Source organism: Lissotriton helveticus, chromosome 1_1, assembly GCF_964261635.1.
Source record: "Lissotriton helveticus chromosome 1_1, aLisHel1.1, whole genome shotgun sequence".
Taxonomy (NCBI): domain Eukaryota; kingdom Metazoa; phylum Chordata; class Amphibia; order Caudata; family Salamandridae; genus Lissotriton; species Lissotriton helveticus.
In genome coordinates, this window is record NC_136057.1 from 1,265,847,797 (window position 1) to 1,265,868,298 (window position 20,502).

At 41.9% G+C, this 20,502-nt stretch overlaps 1 protein-coding gene across 1 annotated transcript in view; it reads right to left on the reverse strand.

Annotated features, from left to right (window-relative positions):
- The window catches only part of HBP1 (HMG-box transcription factor 1), a 387,484-nt gene that overhangs the window by 348,553 nt on the left and 18,429 nt on the right, over positions 1 to 20,502 (reverse strand). Inside the window, exon 2 of the mRNA XM_078680325.1 lies at positions 286 to 365. Coding sequence (XP_078536451.1) covers positions 286 to 315 — 30 coding nt within the window. The 5' untranslated portion in view covers positions 316 to 365. The remainder of the gene's footprint in view (positions 1 to 285; positions 366 to 20,502) is intronic.

Here is a 20,502-nt window from a genome sequence, read left to right on the forward strand (position 1 = left end):
GAGCCTTCAAAGATGGAACCTTCACAAAATACAATACAATTCAAGAGAAACACCAGCTGTCATTCCACATAAAACTATTAAAGGTCAAGTTAACTGTTCAAATGCCTAATTGTCAAATGTATGCTTGCAAAGTAGGATTTCCCATATTCCTCTGTCACCAATACACACATCGAAATACTTGTTTTTATCAATGCCATAAAGAAACATAATCCTGTGACCACATGAAAGAAACTCAGAATCATAAAAGATTAACAAAACCTTAAAGCAGTTGTCCCACTGTCCTACCTTCAATTTGTTTTGCTGATCTGAGGCCATATCGATAACTGGATCCAATCCCCTCTCCTGGCCTCGGGATAGAATAGTGCCTGTGTACAATAAGATAGACCGAAATGAGCCAGGAATTTGAGTGATGAGGTTTTTAGACACAACGGATTCATTAACACTAAATGGATAATAAAACAAATCAAAAACTGGGTGCCCAGCAGGGCATGTCTTAAAATATTGCATATTTTAGACCTAGCTGCCCAACTGTAGAAACGTCAAGTGCTTGTTTTTTTAGGTGAAAGATTAAGTATTCAGGAAAACTACTTTGTCTTCTTCATTAACCACTCCAATATGAGTGCATTTGTTTTCTTGTCCCTCGTGTGATGCTCGCCCCTCAAATGCCCCTCCTCTAGCACTCTGATTTTGCTCTACCTCCTGTAAAACCACAGCAAAATGTATATTTTTCCCCTATATGCCTAAACAACAGATATTAAGATTTTTTAGGTTGAGCCTACCAGATAGCACAAACCGAATGTGTGCAAAAATACTAATGTGAGCTTACCAAGAACTTGCTGTGCTTTAAGTCGACCCATTACTTACCATTGGTTGGCTTTATCGTCAACCTCATTTGCTTTCTTCCGATTAGTTGCCCTACCTTGACTATCTTGTGTTTGTCCATTCCCAGAAGCACGGCCTCTTTCCTTGTGCTATTCACAGCTCACTTTTAGGCAAGTACTTTTTCCTTTTGCTTGAGCACTCCACGAGAGTGCATCCATTTTCTAGCTTTCTCCTTTGTGTGTACCATTCTGGCCCCGCAATAAGTGTTTCTCTCTCTCTCGCCCGTGTGATTCTAACCCTCCAACCCCACACCCAACCACCCACCCTGGGGCTTAGTGTTGCTCTGGACCATGTTCTTCTCCTTTTGCCCAGCGTTATCCTCTCCCTCAGGTCTTCAAATACTCTTTGTTGTTCCCTCCCTCATGTATTTTTCCCTTTCTCACCAGTTATGACTTTCACCAGTTATGACTTTCTCTCTCCACTCAACCCCATCCAGTTTCTTTTTTAGCTTTTGCTTTGATGTCCATACAGCAAATTGCTGCCGCCCTTTCGCATACTATTCAAAAGCGTTTTAGCGAACCAATTTTTTATATTTATTTTATTTAATGATTCAGCTTAGATCAGTAAATAAAAAAAAATGTTTACATCACGTACATCAGGACATGCTCGAAATCTCAAAATTATGCCGTTCGCCTTGTCCTGACTTTTTTCCCCTTTTTTTCATGATGTAGCATTAGGGACAGTAAGTCGCGGCAAGACCTATTTGCTTGATTGTTATCTCATGTACATTTTGTAAAAACGTTCAGGTCTTGGAAACCAAAGGCTTTTATGGCACAGGGGGAGAGGTCAGTGCTGCAACCTTCCGAGATGCCCTAAATGCATAATACATCTAATCCCCTTATTCTAAAAGGAACAATTAATAATGCACATGTAATACAGAACAGATAACAACCAATGAATGAACAGACAGACCGAAGGTCTGCAATCCCAGTTGCAAATGATCAACCACCAACCACATTTTCCAGCGAGTGGAGCTCTCCTCCTTCAGCCCCCTGCATTATAGCCATTTCCATGCTTTCAGTTCCTCACATCTCATACTTTACAATCACCTTCCTCAATACCTCAACCTATCCTTCCTATCGCTTCATCACTCAACAGCATAACCCCACTACAACTGCCTCAATCACACGATTTTCTATGCTTCCTTTTGATAAATCGCCATTGTCCAATGATTCAGTTGCAAGTCATTCTTAAGCACCATGTGTTTTACTGAAACTTTGATCTGATAAGGACCACAAAACTTTGAAATGCTACAAGCGATGCTTGCAGCGTTCACTTTTACCCACGCTCCAACCCTTTTTCCTTTATTCCTGCCACTTTCTAGTTTGGTTTCCATCTGCCTTGCTTTGCTCTAACAACCTTAAATGGTTTCTTAACAGTCACAACCCTAAGGGTTGTGCTGTAGGTCCACACCACGTCTCTTACCATCTCCAAAGGTTTTCCTATTGGTGCAGACTATTGTGTGTTGCCCTTAATCATTCTATTAGCCAGCTCAACTAGACCATTGGCTTTAAGTTTACATAGATTCTGTCCAGAAAATACTTCATTTATTGCAAAGTAAATTGTATGCCATTGTCAGTGATCAGGTATGTCAGATACCACTCTATCATGAATAGAAGGTTCAACACCACAATGTCCTTTTTCAAGAATACCACTCGGTCCAGCCCGAATTGCCAAGCCATGTCTTCCCTGAACCACAAACAAGCATCCTGACAGGGTATGCCCAGATGTCCGTCCCTTGCTCACTTTGCCACTGGATTCAAGCTAGCCCGGCTGATGAGGGCTGTTAGCTTGAAACCGGTCCCAGGATGCTTGTTTCCGGTGCAGGGAAGACCTGGCAGTTCGGGTATGAGGCACAGGATCAAGACTGATTTGCATATAGCGGTGTCTGAACTGGGGTGGCGAAATGAGCTTAAGAACGATAATAGATTCAACCCAGATCTGTGACTGGGACGAGTGTCTGAAAAGTTTCAGCGCCCTGTCCATCATCTCCTTGTGTTTGCTTTGTTCACATTAAGTTGTCAGGGTATGCCCAGACGTGGGTCCCTTGCTCACATTGCCACTGGATTCATGCTAGCCTGGCTGATGAGGGCTGCTAGCTCGAAACCGGTCCCAGGATGCTTGTTTCTGGTCCCAGGATGCTTGTTTCTGGTCCAGGGAAGACATGGCTTGGCAGTTCGGGCTGGACTGTTCCCATAAGGCCCAGGATCAAGACTGATTTGCATATAGCTGTGTCTGAACTGGAATGGTGAAGTGAGCTAAATAACGATGATGGATTAAACCCAGATCTGTGACTGGGGGTGAGTGTCTGAAAAGTTTCAGCGCTCTGTCCATCATCTCCTTGTATCTACAGGGTAAGAACAGCCATGAAAAAATCACACACAGGAATCAGTCAGAGGTGCAAGCTCTCAATCGGAATGTGAGAGCACTACTCTGTTCAGTAACTCATACGTCATGTTGTACCATACCTTTATAAAAAAAAGCCATTAATTTCTCTAAATGTACAGAACTGCCTGAGTGCAAGACAGGCTCACTTTATAGATTCAGGACTCATTTGACCTGTTCACTTGGACGTTGTCGGGGAAAGGGGTTGGTGGTGCACAGTCAGTGACACTTCCTCGCTTGACAATCCATGCAGATGCAGTATGGTAGGCCTCTACAGCAGTTACTTGTCTTCAGCAGTTGTGGCCTCCAGGCCGGTGGCGTTTTTCCACTACAGAGGTGTTGTAAAGCCTCACAGCATGCGGAGGAAAGTGACAAAAACACATCCCTCGTCACGCCCTTGGGATGCCAACGGCAAACCTTCACATGGGGTTGATGGTGCTTCACACAGTTTGCCACATAAACCAAGCAGGGAGGCTGGGAGACCTCCCATAGCTGGGGTCTGCGCCATTACACTCCTGTTGGCAAGTCCGGTCTTCTGGATGGCCCACAGAGCAGAACACTGCTGGGCTTCTCCTCCTTCACGGTACTTCATCCTGCATGCCAGGCACACTCCCTCCATCTTTGAGCAGGAAGGCATCTAGGTACTTGCAGACCCACAGTTCCCCAGCACATTGCACAGACTTCCGGCTATGTCTCATCAACTACAGGAGACTGGGTGTTCTACAGACACCAGTCCTGGATCACAACAGCTCTGAGAACTCTCCAAAGCACTCCTTTCCTTGATCAAGTAGAATTTGGATGCGGACCAAAGTAGGTTGATTTGGCTACTACTTTTATACTGCTTTGCCAGAAAGTAGGTGACAGTATACAAGGTCCAGGTACCAGTAAAGGGTTGCTCCTTCTCAAATCTCATTTTCCAACTGAAGTGCAACCATAGTCTTTCTGAAAGGTGATGGATTTCACCCCAGGTAGTAACAATGCTAGTTCCAACATGGAGTACCCTAATCGGGACAATGGAGTGTGAAACCTTCGCACCAGATTGTCATCAGTCTTCGTGAAGTTGCACACAAGGTAATAAAAGGGGCAGTGTCCACCTAGAGACTTTCTTCCCTCTAACATTATCTACCTGTCCACCCCAGTCCCCTACCATTAACGAAATGGCAGAGCTCAGGAAGTACCATCAAGTTATGCCAGGGTAAAATGCTTTTATAAAATTTCTAAAGGCAGCACGGTCTCCTACTTCTCACATTTTTAGGTCTACGACTCCATTTAGCTTCAGGTTACAGGCAATACACACCGACTGCCTGGAGAAGATTTACCTCAACTACTATTCTATGAAATGTAAAACCTATAGCAATCCAAAATGCACCCTGCTTCTATAAGCAACCGTACAATAACAAAATGAAGACCTGCCACCATCAACGCTTCACTCGTGCACTCAACAAGAACATTGTAGGTGCCACAAAAATTGAAATTACAAGAGTGGTGCCTGCAGATGCCACATTCTGCCTGAACCAAAGAAAAAGATTTGTACAGTACTATTATCCAGAACTGGCACACTGCCACCACCACTTTATATAAAAATCTCGGGACATTTATGTTTGGTGTGCTCCTCCAAGCCACAGAACAGGTCCCGAACCTCATTATCATAATGGACATGCCTCAGCCCGCATGCCACATTAGCTTGTTAGCCAAGCCGAAGAAAAAGTCAGGATATCAGTTTCACATGCAGCCAGGTTACTCAGGGCAGGGTTCACGCTTGTTTACAGCGCAGGGGAATCTACCATCCCAACGTACATGGTATCCGTTTCAGTGCTGAGAAAGCAAATTCCTGAGTCCACAGTAATTCATGTGACGGACAGCATTAAGTAAAAGGGACAAATAAACAAATAGAGTAGCCCATGAAATGTTGATATTGGAGTTGGAATAGTATAACAAATGTAAAATAAAGGGGGCCCAGTTTTTATGAAAGTTTACTTAAGTGCTGCTGTTTTGCAAAGTTGCACAGGATGGTGACGGGAAGGGGGGGTGGGGGGAATCAACCAGCCATGCAGTTTTCTAATCAATTTCATTGTAAATTTAGCGGAGATATTATCAATGATGCCATAGAAGAGGTCAGCAGTTAAGTAATATGATCACTAATTAGCAGTGCATGGCGAGGACGCGAATTATAGTTACCATAGGGCACAAGTTATAACTACTTGAGATAACTATAACTGGTGAATTTCTGTAGTTTTACTGAACATTTTACCAAACTATAATGTTACTTTAACCTTTGTTTATTTCAGTGAATTTCTAGTTGCTTTTTTTAACTTAAAGTTAGATTTTATTAACATGCGCAACGCCAACCACTTGGCCAGACCCTGCAGTCAATCCCTTGTAGGCAGCCAACCTCACGCTGTGCAAGGCTTTTGGCCACGCGCAGTAGGGGTGTTGGCTGCCTGACCTGGGGCCAACCCCACAAGCAGCCAAACCAGCCCCCTGACCCAACACCCACCCTATATATAAAGCAAATCTGTCATCTTTCTCCAGAAAGTACCAATAATTTTAATTAATGTATATTTCAATAATGACAAATAATAATCAATAAAGTTTCACTTAAACAAGTCTGTGACAGTTTTTAATATTACAGTTAGGGGGTGAAAAACATGAAATAAAACAAAACTATGTCTGTTCTATCTTTAACATTTTACACCGCATAAAGCGAAATGGGAAGAATAACATAAGTGTCTTGCATTTTATGTGATTCATCTTCGACACATAAAATACAAACATACAACTAGGCCTTGGGTGACACTGCAGTCCCAGCTGTAGAGCAAAAGCTCCAGCCTGGTAAATGGCTTTTGAAAAATATGGCAAATTCTCAATGACCCAGAAACATTACAATTTTTGGGGCTGAACCATTTATACCCTTTTAGAAACTCCAAACTGATCCAATATAGTTTGCGGGTTATAGTGACATTTACGGTCCTTGTCCCTGACACACTTGATCATATCCGGATGACTCCTTTCAGCCACCTTTTATGCAAGAACTCTCCGAATCTGCTCCCCATACTCATATTGAAACCCATTGAGACTTATACGCCCCACAATTTTCGCTCTATAAACATGATCCACACTACTGTGAAATTTCACTAATTTACGGTAGATCACTTGCTCACCTATATCTGAAACCAAGAATGCTCGAGCATGCTGCTCCAAATTCTGTAATTCAAAATATGCCTGCTAAACTCGGACTCACTTTTTTTTATTTTGTTCCAAAATATACTGAATGGTCACCCCTCGTATATAGGCTTTAATGGAATCCCTGACCACCCCAGGGCAGCAGAGTCCAGATTAATGTTTATAAACTCTCTCAATAAATTAGTCATTCTAACTTTATATTCAGAATGCATTAACAATGACCTAGTAAACACCCATCTGTCTTTCCTTAGCAAGATTGAATATCTCAGGTGTGAAGTATGGGGTTATGCTCAGATGTCATCTTGGGGCAAACTTCTATTTTAGGTTGCGATATCATGTCCAATTTCACAAACACCAGAACTATTCGGAAATATTTTTTATGTAGAATCTAATAGAAAGTATATCCGGTCGTGACTGGGTTAAGCATCCTCCATAAATCTACTAACCCACGAACCCTGGCCATGTAATTTACTGATTGCCTAACTTTCACCATAAGAAAAGTTGCAGCTCGATTTGTCGAATCTATTTTATAACTGATCACACAATTAAAATCCCCAAGCATAATGAGCTGCCGGGGCCAGTGTGGTAGCACAAGATTCAGCATGTCAAATATACTTTGGTCATCCCTTTTCAGCCCATAAAGCGCACAGATAGTATAGATATTTCATTTTAGCTTAATCTGTGCAATGAACGCCTTTAGCATCTGATGCAGTTTTAAAAGTGTATATTTAAGATAGAGAGCCTAATATAGCGACTCCTCACATGGAAACCTGTTGGGCAGTGCACACAACAATATAATAACCCAACTGAAAGAGTAGGGCCCAATCTTTAAAAGCCACATGAGTTTCAGTTAAACACACTACTTGGGGTTTCACCCACCCACAACAAAATAAACGTGGGACGCACATCCAGTTGATAAAACTTTACCGACATCAATGACCATACCAACCAATTTTATTGGTCTTAGTCTGCACCATTCTAATAATGCAAGTGGCACGGACCTCATAAACCCTAAAGTGCAGAAGCTCTCCTGTGGGAGTCCAGCCATGCAAAAGCTTAATGAAGCTAGTTGCGTCCAGTTTACAGAGCCACAACCAGTGGAGCAAGTATTTTTTTGGAAGCGGATGTCAATAAGGTAGGTGTTTCCAGAAATGCTTCAGCCCAAGTTTACAGAACCACGTGTGCATGTGCTTGACCCACTGCAGGCTAATACCTAGATCAAACCTTAAGATCTCTTCTAGCCCTTCTTTATAGCAAGCTAGTTCTGTTGTGGACCACAATCGTCCCAGAACAGCAAAGGTCTTAATGTCGACTGGTAATCGATGCGTTTAATGTTTAAGTCCATAACGATAGGAATTGTGGGCAATTTTTTACCGCACAGACTCGAGTGACCCAAACATATTATAGTGCTTTACAAAAGCACCAGTTACATTACCCACGGTCAGGTTAATCATTTTATTTTTAGGTGCGCAGAGATTAAGTTATGCAGACACCGCGCATGCTTATTAAGGATTTTCCCTCTCCCTGATAAATGGTAGGAGTATTCGTCTTTACCACCTCTTCCCATGTCGCTGCATGCCCGCCGCCTCACTGTAGTCCTCCTCCTCCTCTCGGAGATCAAATTTCAAAACACAATCACGGCAGCTCCCTTGGGACTGCGAGATATTTCTTATTATATAATGTGAACTTGAGCGACCCGAATGTGTTGGAGCGCTTTACATTAGCACTAGTTACAGTACACATCGTCAGGTTCATTTTTGGGGGCATTTTTCTAGAGCGCAAACTCAACTGACCCAACGGTACTGGATCACTTTACAAAAGTGCCAGTTACCTTACACAAGGTCATGTTAATGTTTTTGTTTTTAGGTGCACGGAGATTAAGTGATGCTGACCCTCATCCCTATTTATTCATTATTTCCCCTCTACCTGACAAATGGGAGCATTTTGCTGTTGTTGCTATGGCCAGTGCTCCTATAACCAGGGGTATGGGAGAGAGGGCAGGGCCAGCAGTTTGCTGGTAAACAGATGGTGCAAGCAGTGTTTTGAATTAGAAATTCTGGTGAAGGGTGCCTCGTGAACAGTGGCCTTGGGGAGGAGGGATGCGACATCTCATCCATTGGAAAATACTTAACTGCTTTTTTTCATAGTGCTGTTCACTTGTATCACAGCACTTTCTGTCTGTGCAATAAAAAGCTTTGGAATGTGTCCATAAATGTTTCCAGAGGTGAACAGGTATTCCGGAATCACACTACATAACCTAGTGTGTAGCAAGTATATAGCTTTTAAATCCATGGGAGCACCAATCCCAGGATAATGTGCTTGTAAACATCTACTCCGCGCAGGATGAAGAGAAAGAAATCTTTATTGTAGAAGTTAACAGCAGGTACCTCCAGCTTCCCCCTCCAGCTTCACAGCTCTAACCCCTGCCACTTGAAAGACTAACATTCTATCCTAGCAACAAGCATACATTTACAAAACTCCACGCATCTCCCCCCTTTACGCATAGTTGCACTACAACAATGTGCAACAATAACAGATTAAAGAAGAACATAGGGTAAATCACATGAACATCAATCACAAGGAATTGGCTGAGGAGCACGACATTTAGAACAGTTCCCAATACTCCAAGCAGAGCCAGCCATCAGTCAAAGTGAGAACGTTCTTTTTCACTGTTCTGATTTGTGTAGGCTTAGAAAATGTGCTGTCACCTTTAGTAACTATTCCCCCACGCTTTACTACTGCCTAGTCACCACCCTTTATGTCGGGAACTTTGACACCTTTCTTAATATTTAATCACGAAAATAGGGGTATACCAAATCACCCTCCTCTACCTGGGTAAAGGACACAAAGCTGCAGAATACAGAAATGGTAGGGAGGGATAAATCTCAAAGTATTTTTGAACAAATAAGGGGACTATCAATTCCCTGATGCTAGAAGAAAAATTCTATAAATTAGTTTTTTTTATATACAAAGTGAGCGTACGCCTAATCGTAGCAAGGTTACCACATTTATTTTCTAGTAATCCTGGATGCAAAGGTCATCTTTTTTATAATGCATACAATATACACACACATATATATATAGCATATGTATATAGCTTGTGATGAACGTATCCCGCCGGACGGACGTCTGGCTGTTTGTTTTGCTGTGTTGCAGGATTTATTACTTTTTCCTTTACTATTTATTCACGGTGGAATTTTAGCACCTAGTAATATTCGCCTTGATTGCTGATATGAAGTAGGCCACTTCCTCTTTGCACATATTTATGTATAATTTCCAGCACTTTTTTGTATGTGGTCATGAATTGTTTTATTTTCTTCACTCAAGGGACCTTTGCCGATCCACGGCTGTATCTCTTTTGTACAATCATTGGAATGTATTATTGAAATTTGCCCTCTGCCTATTTGATTTAACCAATCCATGGTTTATATCTGTATGGTTTTGAATCTTAGAAAACCATTCTAAGATGGCGCTTATGGTACTGCTGAGGGTTGAGTCCCTTGTTGATGTTCATGAATTATCACATGATTTTATTTAAGGTGTGTTTTGGACCATGGGTTGTGACACCGACGAAGGCTTTTTGCCGAAACGTTTGTTTGTGCTAAATAAACTGCACGCTGCCTAGTAATTCCCCGGAGTGCTGCTCTCTTCTTTCCATACCACGGAGAAGTTCTTTGAGCGTAATATATATATATATATATATATAGTTTTTGATCTGCAAAAAGTACATGAACAACAAAAGAGGACTAGCGCGAGTCAATTTCGTCAGCCATCTTAAAGTGGTGAACTTAAAACTACAACCAAATCTCTGTAGCAGTACCCGGACCTGCTTGCGTGATAGTAGTTTCGGCCACACTGTGATCCGATAGCGTCATAGCAACACAGGTTCAGTACATAACAATCAATATCGGTTATTATCAACATGTCAGATAATAAACAAAAGTTAAAAAGTCCATAGCCACATACAGCGCGAGTCTCTCAACTCCGTAATAAATATAACAGTTAGACCTGCTGTCTGCTCCAAATATAGCAAATGCGTGTAATTTCATAAATACAGCCGGACATTGCATAAGGGTTCAACGTAATAGAACATTGCAATCAAACAACAGACATATGAATATATGCTGTATACGTTTTTGCTGTATACGTTTTTTCACAAATGCGGTATTTCCAAAGGTTCATAAAGATAATTCTATCAGTTGCAAGTGCATTACAATCAGCATCAATCAGATTCTAATATTACTGTAAAATACATCAGTAATTGGAATGTCCAGCAGAATAACCAATGATCACATCCATCGTGCATTGGGTAGTACCGTCTCATATCCTTGGTGCAGTGAGTGGCACAGTGTCCAGCAAGTACATGTATTATCAGGAAGGTCAAAAGCAGATAGAGAACCTACCAGTGATAGCAAACCCATATGTGACATAAGTGATATAAACTTCGGAGTGCAAAGGTTAGGTAAGCCTGTGAAGGTGAATACAAGTGATGGGGCCCCCTTCCTTTCCTCCGTGTCTATATCCATTAATAATTCTTGTTTCAACGCGTTTTGCGACTTCCCACGGCGCCCTTTCTTTTGTCTGTATTCCCAGCGTTGCCTGAGTCTTTTTTTACGGTTTCTTCGTTTCCCATCCTCTGCCTCGTCCTCTTACTCTCGGTTTCGGTGAGGCAAAGTCTCTCATGTTTTGTCGGTCTTTTTGTCGATCTTTCTGCATGACACGAAACTCGTCTAAAAAATTAATGAGTTTGCGATTGCCTTCTTCACTTGATGTACTGCCGCCCGTGATGTCTGACTCTGTGTCGCTTATGATTTGATTTTCCATCACAGTGTTATTAGTATTAGCGCCAGCTGACTGTAGATTCTGACTTCTGTATAGATGATCGTATTTTCTGCTGAAAGTTAATATTCTGCCGCATTCATAATCAGCATAATCCCGATTCATTTTTCTTTGTTTTCTCGCTTTAATTTCATCCTCATATTTGATGAGGCATACTTTCATGGTCTCCAAAGTTTGTTTCAAACATTCACTGTCCGTAGCAAGAGACAATTCTGCGATTATTTCTGTAATCTGTTTCAATATCTCATCTCTATCCAGCCAGGCACATTTTATCAGGATTTCCATCATCTTTCTCGAGCTTGCAGTCGAGTTTTCTGACCATTCTTTTAACATTGCTGGATTGGGTGCTTCATATGTAGGTGTGATAAATATTCTCAACCCACGTGGAGCCATAGCTTGATCTACATAGTTCTGTAATGAGATCGCCTCCCACCATTTTGCTAGTTCTAAACGTTTGAGTTTTTCCAATTTGTAAATCTCATCATCCAGGAATTGGTTTTTAGGATCTATATATACACATATATACATAAAACCAAAGAGTTGCCCCCTCTGAAGCCATCACACAAGGGGGTTAAACACACAGCTGCCACAGGCGGTTGCAGGCACAGGGCTTCTGTCACGCTTCGTCTTTTCATGCCAAAAGCGTTTCGAGTAAAAACCTCTTGATCACTGGCAGGCAATTCAATGATAACAGTGCATGAATTCAGCAGATCGTTTCCAGGGCATCATTTTATTCAATTAACAAGCCCCACCCATGTGGGCGTTACGAAGTTGACACCTCGGCTTTCTGGTTATAGTAGTCCAACAATATTAGCCAGGCTTGAGTCCCATTAAATACCCCAGTGGGTCTCTGCATAGTCCATAATGTTCAAAGCCCCATTATTCCAACAATACTACTAAAATAGTTGAAAGCGGTAGGCAGGCTTACTGCAGTGCAACCAATATCTCCCTGTGGCTCCGGTCCCCCTCGTTCCGTAACAATCCCGCGTTTGCAAGTCTTAAGAATCCGCCATTTACAGCGGCGGGACAGCTTCGCGGCTAGACCTGCCGCATTACACAAAACCAAAGATTTGCCCCCTCTGAAGCAATCACACACGGGGGAGATGAACTTTGAAGTCCTAGCAGCATGATTGAAAACTACATTTACCATAAGGCCTTGCTGCGTGACGCCCATGATGGGCGGGGCTCTGATTTAAATAAATTAATGTTCTGAATCATTCCGACTACCTTCAGTCTTTGCCAGTGATCAAGAGCACACAAGCGGCTCGAAACACGTATTGTATATATATACACACATATATCTACAACAAGTATATACAAATAACACAAAAGACAAGCAATATACCTATACACAATAAGTCTATTTCACGCTGAAGGTCACAACTAATCAAAGTGTCCCCCTATTCATTCAGGGAGTACACCAAGAGGTAGTCCTATATAACACAATCGGTTCTTGGAAGTCCTGAACCTTAATTTAAAGATTGTGTGAATCATCAATGGATATAGTACAGAAGGTATCCTCAGACTCCTCTTATATCCTATAGCATGTCGACGCCACCACGTTTCGGCCTCCAGAACTCTTGGCCTCCTCAGGACGAGGGTGAACAAAAGTCCTAAATAGATATACAAAAAGTAACACATAAGGCATTACACCTATATTATAGCTGTCACAAAACTCTGTGCCACCATGATCCAAAACGAGACTCACCAAAAACTAAATAAGTGTGTGAAGTAAATACTAAAAGGGCTCAGAAACACCAACCAAACACCAAGCGTGTGTAAGGACCGGCATGCAATATTAAACTACATATTAACGTTGGGGGGAGACAAAAATCTCCCCAGAGTCAAGATTCCTCTACACACACCAAAGTGCCATTAAAAAAGTGTCCAAATCTCTCAAGGGAAGTGAACCCATACACCTCCAAACATAGATACCTTGCTAACCCCCCTTGTGTGTGGGCAAAAGAAAAAGTATATATAGTAAGGACTTGCAGGCGTTCCACGAATCACAGTGCCAAAAAACTCGCACCCGGGGATTTCTCATGAAGAGCACTGAAATAAAGAACCACACAGTATGCCAAAAATATGTAAGACAAACACATATCCGGACTAAGGTACAACTTTCTAAATACAACCCATCCGGGTTAAGGTACAACTTTCTAGATCTGCGCTTGTCTTATCTTCAATGCGGAATTAATCAGGTTCACAAGGCGCCCCACTAAGGTAAACCACACCGCGTAGCGAAACCAATCTGCCGAGAAACAAAAAACTAAATGAAGTCACGAAGGATTTCAAAACGTACCTTCGAACGATCGTGAGTAAAACACGGGCAGGGATCTCCTTTACTGCTCCCTCCAGACGCGCACCAGCAACTTAGACGGGCGCCATTGAAATACAAAACTTTGCGTCCCATGTGATCGGGACTGGGCGTCCCAGGTGATCGGCATACGTTTCTCGCAACAAAATTAACAGCGGACTCCGACACCACTGTTACTGGAGCCGGCACAACCATCAAAAAGGGACTAATACACGGCAGAACCACCAGCACAAAATAAGTTCCAAACAATAGGGAGGGGAAGCGGGGGGAGGTGGGGGGCATTCTAGAGTGTAACATATACACAAAAAAATATTGAGGGATCCAGAAGGACTACCCACATGCCAGACAAAGTGGGAGTCCCAAGACACAGGGGTTCTAATGGAATATAATCTAAATACAAAAGGAACCCTCAAAAAGGGTTCAATCCAATCTAACCTCAGTAAATGGTGGCACCAAGATGGATCAAATGACAGCACAGAGATTGACTTCCATTCTATGGAAAAATTAAATAGTGGTGTATATGTACAAAAAACATGAAAAATAATATTTCATCAAACAAATCACACAGATATGTACAAAAGTATATACAAATACATACATCCGATCAATGGGAAACAAGCACAAACGTTCGACTGTACAAAATATACAATACAAATATACAGTGTATACAGATATATAACTCAATCTGTTTCGTATCAGAGTATCACCAAAGAAGTAAACTTCAGATAAGTGCCCATATCTCATCGCGATCATTCAGACCCTGCCTTGCAGTATGGTACATTTCTATAATCCGTGCTTCCAGTCTATTTAAGGTCATTTGTCTGGTGACCTTATTTGGGGATTTTACCACCAACATCACTGACCACCTGATGTCGTTTTCATTATGATTCTGCTCACTGAAGTGCTGAACTACGGGGGCCCGTGTATTTTACAACGGATTCTGGATTGGAGTTGCATTATCCTCAATTTCACTGTCTGCGTCGTTTGTCCTATATAAACCTTATCACAAGGCCATATAAGAGAATACACAACATTTCTCGTATTGCAGTAAGAAAAACTGTTTTGGACATGCTTAATATTGTTCAACATCACAAACGTTGAATTGGTCGTATTTGGGCACACCCCACAGCTATTACATTTAAAATGTCCGACCACTGGTGGGACACCCAACATGTTTCTTATGTTGCCCTTGGGTGGTGTCTCCCGAGCTGCTTTCACGAAGTGTTGCCGTATATTCTTTCCTTTACAGAATGCGGACAAAGGTTTGGGGATGTCAAATTGCTGAATAAGCCTCCAGTTCCTTAAATAATCTGTTTGATTTTGTTCGCTTTAGGGTTATACGTTAACACACATGTTATCTGGTCGAATGTCTATTTTTTCTTGGGCGTTAGTAAGGTATCTCAGGGGGTAAACCACGCTCTTTTTAACGCCGTTCTAACCAGTTTCCTGGGGTAACCTCTATTACATAACTTAGTTTGTAGTTTTTCAGCATTTACAAAGTAGTCCATTTTGTTGGGACAATTACGGCGAATCCTTAAAAATTGGCTGTACGGAAAATTCTCTTTTAAGGATCTGGGATGGCCACTAGAAAAGTGCAATAACGTATTGCGGTCTGTAGGCTTAGCGAAGAGACATACTTCTAGGGACCCTTCGTTGTTACATACACTCACATCAAGAACATTGAATTCTAATGCCCTACTCTGACTCATAAGGTTGTATAGTGTTTTCAGTCTATGATCTGCTAACCATGTAAATATACCAATTACATGGTAATTAGCTAACTCGGTAATGCTTTAGGCATTTGCCTAGGAACAAGAATTGACATAGTGTCTTTCATGAATGTATATACATGTGTGGATATAGTGTCTTTTTTGTATATATGTATGGATTTTAGGTAATGGATATATGTTCTGTTTTAGCCCTGAAGAAGTCTTGACAGAGACGAAATGCGTTGGCTAAAAGAATTAGTTTGTGATCATTGGATTTTAAACGTCAGAATATATTAATAAAGAACATACCTTTCTTAATATTGTAGTAACTTGCAGCAGTCACTTGCTGTTTCGCACCATCCCTCTCAACTGCAGCCCGATCAACCCATACACAATTCTTGCTTTTAAGCCATTCAGGGAATTCTCTCACACCAGGTTCACGCCACTTGCGAGAAACCAACGGCAGCACCCCAGTCACTGAATGCGGCGGCACCCTGTATGACCAACCAATTTCTTGAGCTCTTCAGATCACGATTATCCATTGGAAATTGAGAGTTGAATATTTTCCATGATCAGACGGTTAACTCTTTCAACCAAACCATTTGCTTGAGGCCTGAACATGGCAACCTTCTCATGTTTAATGCCCAACTTGCAGAGAAATTCTTGCATTCTTCTGAACTCCCTTATCAGATACAAGTACCTTAGGAATCCCCTCATTCATAAAAATCCTTCCCATGAAGTCAATCACTTTTTCAGTTTTGATGCAATCTGCAGTCTCAACAACAAACAACTTGGAGAGGTAGTCCACCAGCACCATCAAAAACTTACAACGTGAACCAAGTTTGAAGACAGGGCCAAGAAAATCAATCGCCACCCTTTCCCATGGACCCTTAGGAAATTCCATACAAGCAAGAGGAGGCTGCCGCACAATCTTCGTTTTATCACTTATATCGCACGCAGGACACGCCTTGACAATCTCCTCACTATCTTTGTCTATCCCAGGCCACCAAAATGACTGAAGTACACATCTTTTAGTCATGTTTCTTCCCAAGTGTCCCCCGTGAGTAATATTCACAATCTTAGTCCTTAGAGCTGCCAGTGGCATCAACTGGTTCCTTCTCCACAACTTACGTTCACTCAACTCAGTTTCAACGTGGCAACAGCTTCTGAAATGGGTATCCCTCCATCCTTCTGACACACCACAAATGACCCGCTGCAGTATATCATCATTCAACATAGCAGTATCCCACTCCACATTGTCAAAGACTTGTTACTCGCTGCATTTAATTACATCAACAGCAACTTCTAACTCCTCCCCAACAACATCCAGAGGAATTCTAGACAGATAGTCTGCTACCACATTTTTTAGACCTTTCATATACTCCACTTCAAAGTTATAGTCCAGCACTGATAATATCCACCTGGAAATCCTGGGAGTTACACCCCCTTCAAGACCGCTGCCTCCTTTGAACAAATGTACAAGGGGCTTGTGATCAATGCAAACATTAATAGGTAAACCCTAGACAAAATACTTGAAGTGCCTGATCCCCCAACAGCACGCCAAAGACTCCTTCTCTATCACGGAGTACGATCTCTCTGCTCCTTGTAGTTTCCTAGATGCAAACCCAATGATCCTTTCCTCTCCATCACTCCTCTGAGTCAAGACCGCACCAATTTCCACAGGACTAGCAACTGTAGTAATGAATGTCCTAGCCTTAGCATTGAAATGCCCAAGGATACGTGCATGATGAATACCAGCTTTTACCCTATTGAACACCTTGTTACAAATGTCATCCCATTTAAATGTAGCACCATTCTTCATCAGTAGCCTCAAGGGTTCGACAATTTCTGTAAAACCACTCACAAATTTGGAGCAGTACTCTGCCAGCCCTAGGAAATACTTCAGCCGGTCCTTATTAAGAGGAGTAGGAGCACCCCTGACAGCAGCAACAATACTCTTTTTCGGTCTTATTCCAGTTTTGGATATCTTGTGTCCCAGATATGCCACACAATCTTTCCTCTATTTACTGTTTTCTTTTTTTATGGTCAATCCGTGCCTCTCCATAAGAGCCAGAACCTCATTCAGTACTTTGTCATGGTGTTCATAGTTTTTCTCCACAACCAACACATCGTCCTGAAAACACAAAACATCTTTCAGTCCCACAAAAATCTCTTGTATAAGCCTTTGAAATACCGCTGAGGCAGATGCCAAGCCAAATGGCATTCTACAATAGCGGAATGCACCCAGCAGGGTTACAAACGAGGTAAGGTGTCTTGATTCTTCACTAAGATCAATCTGATGAAAAGCTGCAGACATGTTGATTACACTGAATACAGCCCTTCCAGCCATGGCAGTCAACATCTCAGAAATATTAGGCAGGGGTTGCCTGTTGACCCATATATTTTTATTCAGATCACGCAAGTCAACACACAAACAAATCTTTCCCCCATACTTGGGTGTGACCACAATAGCAGCCAACCACTCTGAAGGCTCAATATTTCCTTGTTATAACAATTTCTCAAGCTGTTCTTGAAGAGGACCTCTTATAAGATGTGGTACACGCCTTACTCTATATACAATAGGTATCGCATTCTTCTAAAGAATAATTTTGTGGGAAAAGTTTATGAGTTTCCCCAACATATCAGAAAAAACTTTGGAGAATTTCTACATCACATTTGCATCATAACTATTAACATCATGCACCATAGTCAATTTAACAGGCAGGCGGAGCAGCATTAAGATTCAATACAATCCCTAGGTCTTTTTGGTGGCGCCAACCCAACAAGTTGGAACCCGGTTTTGTAAAAAACACCCGTCCATACACTTTTCTCCCACCAAAGCAAATTACCATCCACTTAACTCCCAAGATATCAATGGTCTTACCACTGTACCCCGCACAGCCTTGATTTCAGGCATGTCCCAAGACCCCATGTTGCTCATGCCACCCCAAACTTTATGATACATATCTTTGGATAGTAATGTGTATAAGCTCCCTGAATCAATTAACATCCTAACATCATTCGAATGGCACAATGGGGTTTTTCTAATTGATCAGTGCTTTCTGTAGCAACACTACCACTCACCTCACCATTGCAGCACACCTCCTCAGGAACACTAAATGCCATCCACACAACATCAACTCATGAATGCTCTCACAGGTGTCATCCACTTCTTTCACGTACTGGGTTTTTGTCCTGCACACTTTTGCAAGATGACCAACCTTGCTTCCCACACACTCTACAAATTGCGTTCCTAGCTATACATTTAGGGTTGGAAGCAATATGACCAGGTGCACCACATCGATAACATTAGACTGAGCGTGCTCCGGCTCCAGGAACAGTACCAGTGATGCAAGAAGTTTCATTGGCTTTGTTAAGGGGCTTATATTGTAACTTAACAGCGGGTTTCATGGTCTTAGTCTCATCAATACATGCATGGATCTCAGATCCCTTAGAAGCCACATTCCTTGAGCCCAAATCCGTGGGAACCATCAAACTACTACACTTGTCCATTTCTTTTATCCACAAATCGGTATGTTCAAGTCCCTTTGCAATCTGTATCACCTCCTCTAAAGTAGAATCCTTGATAAGTAACTTTTCACACACCTTATTACTCGTACACCTCGCTATTTGATCTCTTATTAGGGAATCTCCTAAATTTTTAAAATGACAAGCTCATCTCCAGTGTAAAGATCCACTCCATGCAGGATGAAGAGAAAGAAATCTTTATTGTAGAAGTTAGCAGCGGGTACCTCCAGTTTCACAGCTCTAACGCCTGCCACTTCAAAGACTAACATTCTATCCTAGCAACAAGTCTACATTCTACATTTACAAAACTCCACAGTGCTGCATGGCTAAACACTTATAAGGTCCCAGAGGCGAGACCAGTTGGCTATGCCAATGCTATATTGTAATGGTGACAACTTCTCAAAGGGAGCCTACTGCTTTATATAGAAAATGTTATGGGGTGATTAATTCACCAGCCTGAACTGGCCTCCAGCAGCAAATTGGTAAATGTGTCCACAAGCAAGGACTGGTGAATAGGAGGATGAGGAGATTGAGCCACAAGCCTGACATATATGCAAAGAAAAGAGGGGCATAAGGAAAGGGATAGTGTCATTTGGGGCAGTGTAAGCATGTACCAGGGAGATGCCATTGAAAAGAAGATGGGATTGGAGGGTAGGAGGACAAAGTCTAAGATCAAGCAGGGCACAAAAGGAGAGATAGAGAAAGGAGACGGGGAGAGAACAGTGAGGCATATCAATGGGGGGTGGGGGGAAGGGAGACAGCTGCAGGGTCCTTTCATTCCCGCAGTTTAAATTAATGAATAGCTCTTCTATGCAGAGAGGCCAATGATTATTTGGGCTTGGAGTACCAAGTAAAAACATTAACATGCATTAAACGCTTGCATATCAGGTGAGTGCACATTTGGACCAAATACTTTTATAAGCAATTAACAGTTAGTGAAATGCCAACATAACACTAAAAGCCAGGCCAGAAGACACTATAAAGAGCAGCCTCTCACCCAGCCCCAATCCTCTATGTCAAAGACCCTCCTGCCCCCATCACACATACTTCTGTGTCCTAGATCACAGATTCCTTTAATCTGGCATCAAACAAAACCTAAATATGTTACTAGACCTGCAGGCTTAGTGACGTAAATAATCTACTAGATTTAACTGTAATGCACTTGACACAAACTCATCTCACAGATTGTGTGATCCTAGGCAAATATTTTATTTTACTGAGGCACCTTTTTCTTCATTGCCCCATAGGAAACTACCTTCAAAAATGTGAGGCTAGAATGTGTGCAGTACAAAAAACTTGTTTGATTTAATAGGCTAAACTTTTGCTCCATGTATAATCAAACTCTAGCCCGCATATATGGTACACATGACCCCTGAATTTCCTCTTACTTCATTAACAGAATTGTTATGAGGGCCGGAGACAGGTATGTTTCTCAGTTCATATTTAAAAACTCTCTTTTAATAAATGTATCACTAAAGCATGATGCAGTAGCTCACTGTCATTTACAGGCATTTTGTAATTGAATGGCCACAAATGTTCCCACTACCATGCAGTTTTACTGATACAAAGTGTGACAATCTAGTTGCAGCAAATATTTATAATTTGCACTTCACCAAGTAAAGTATTTTCATTTGTTTTGATCACATTCAAATCTGTTTC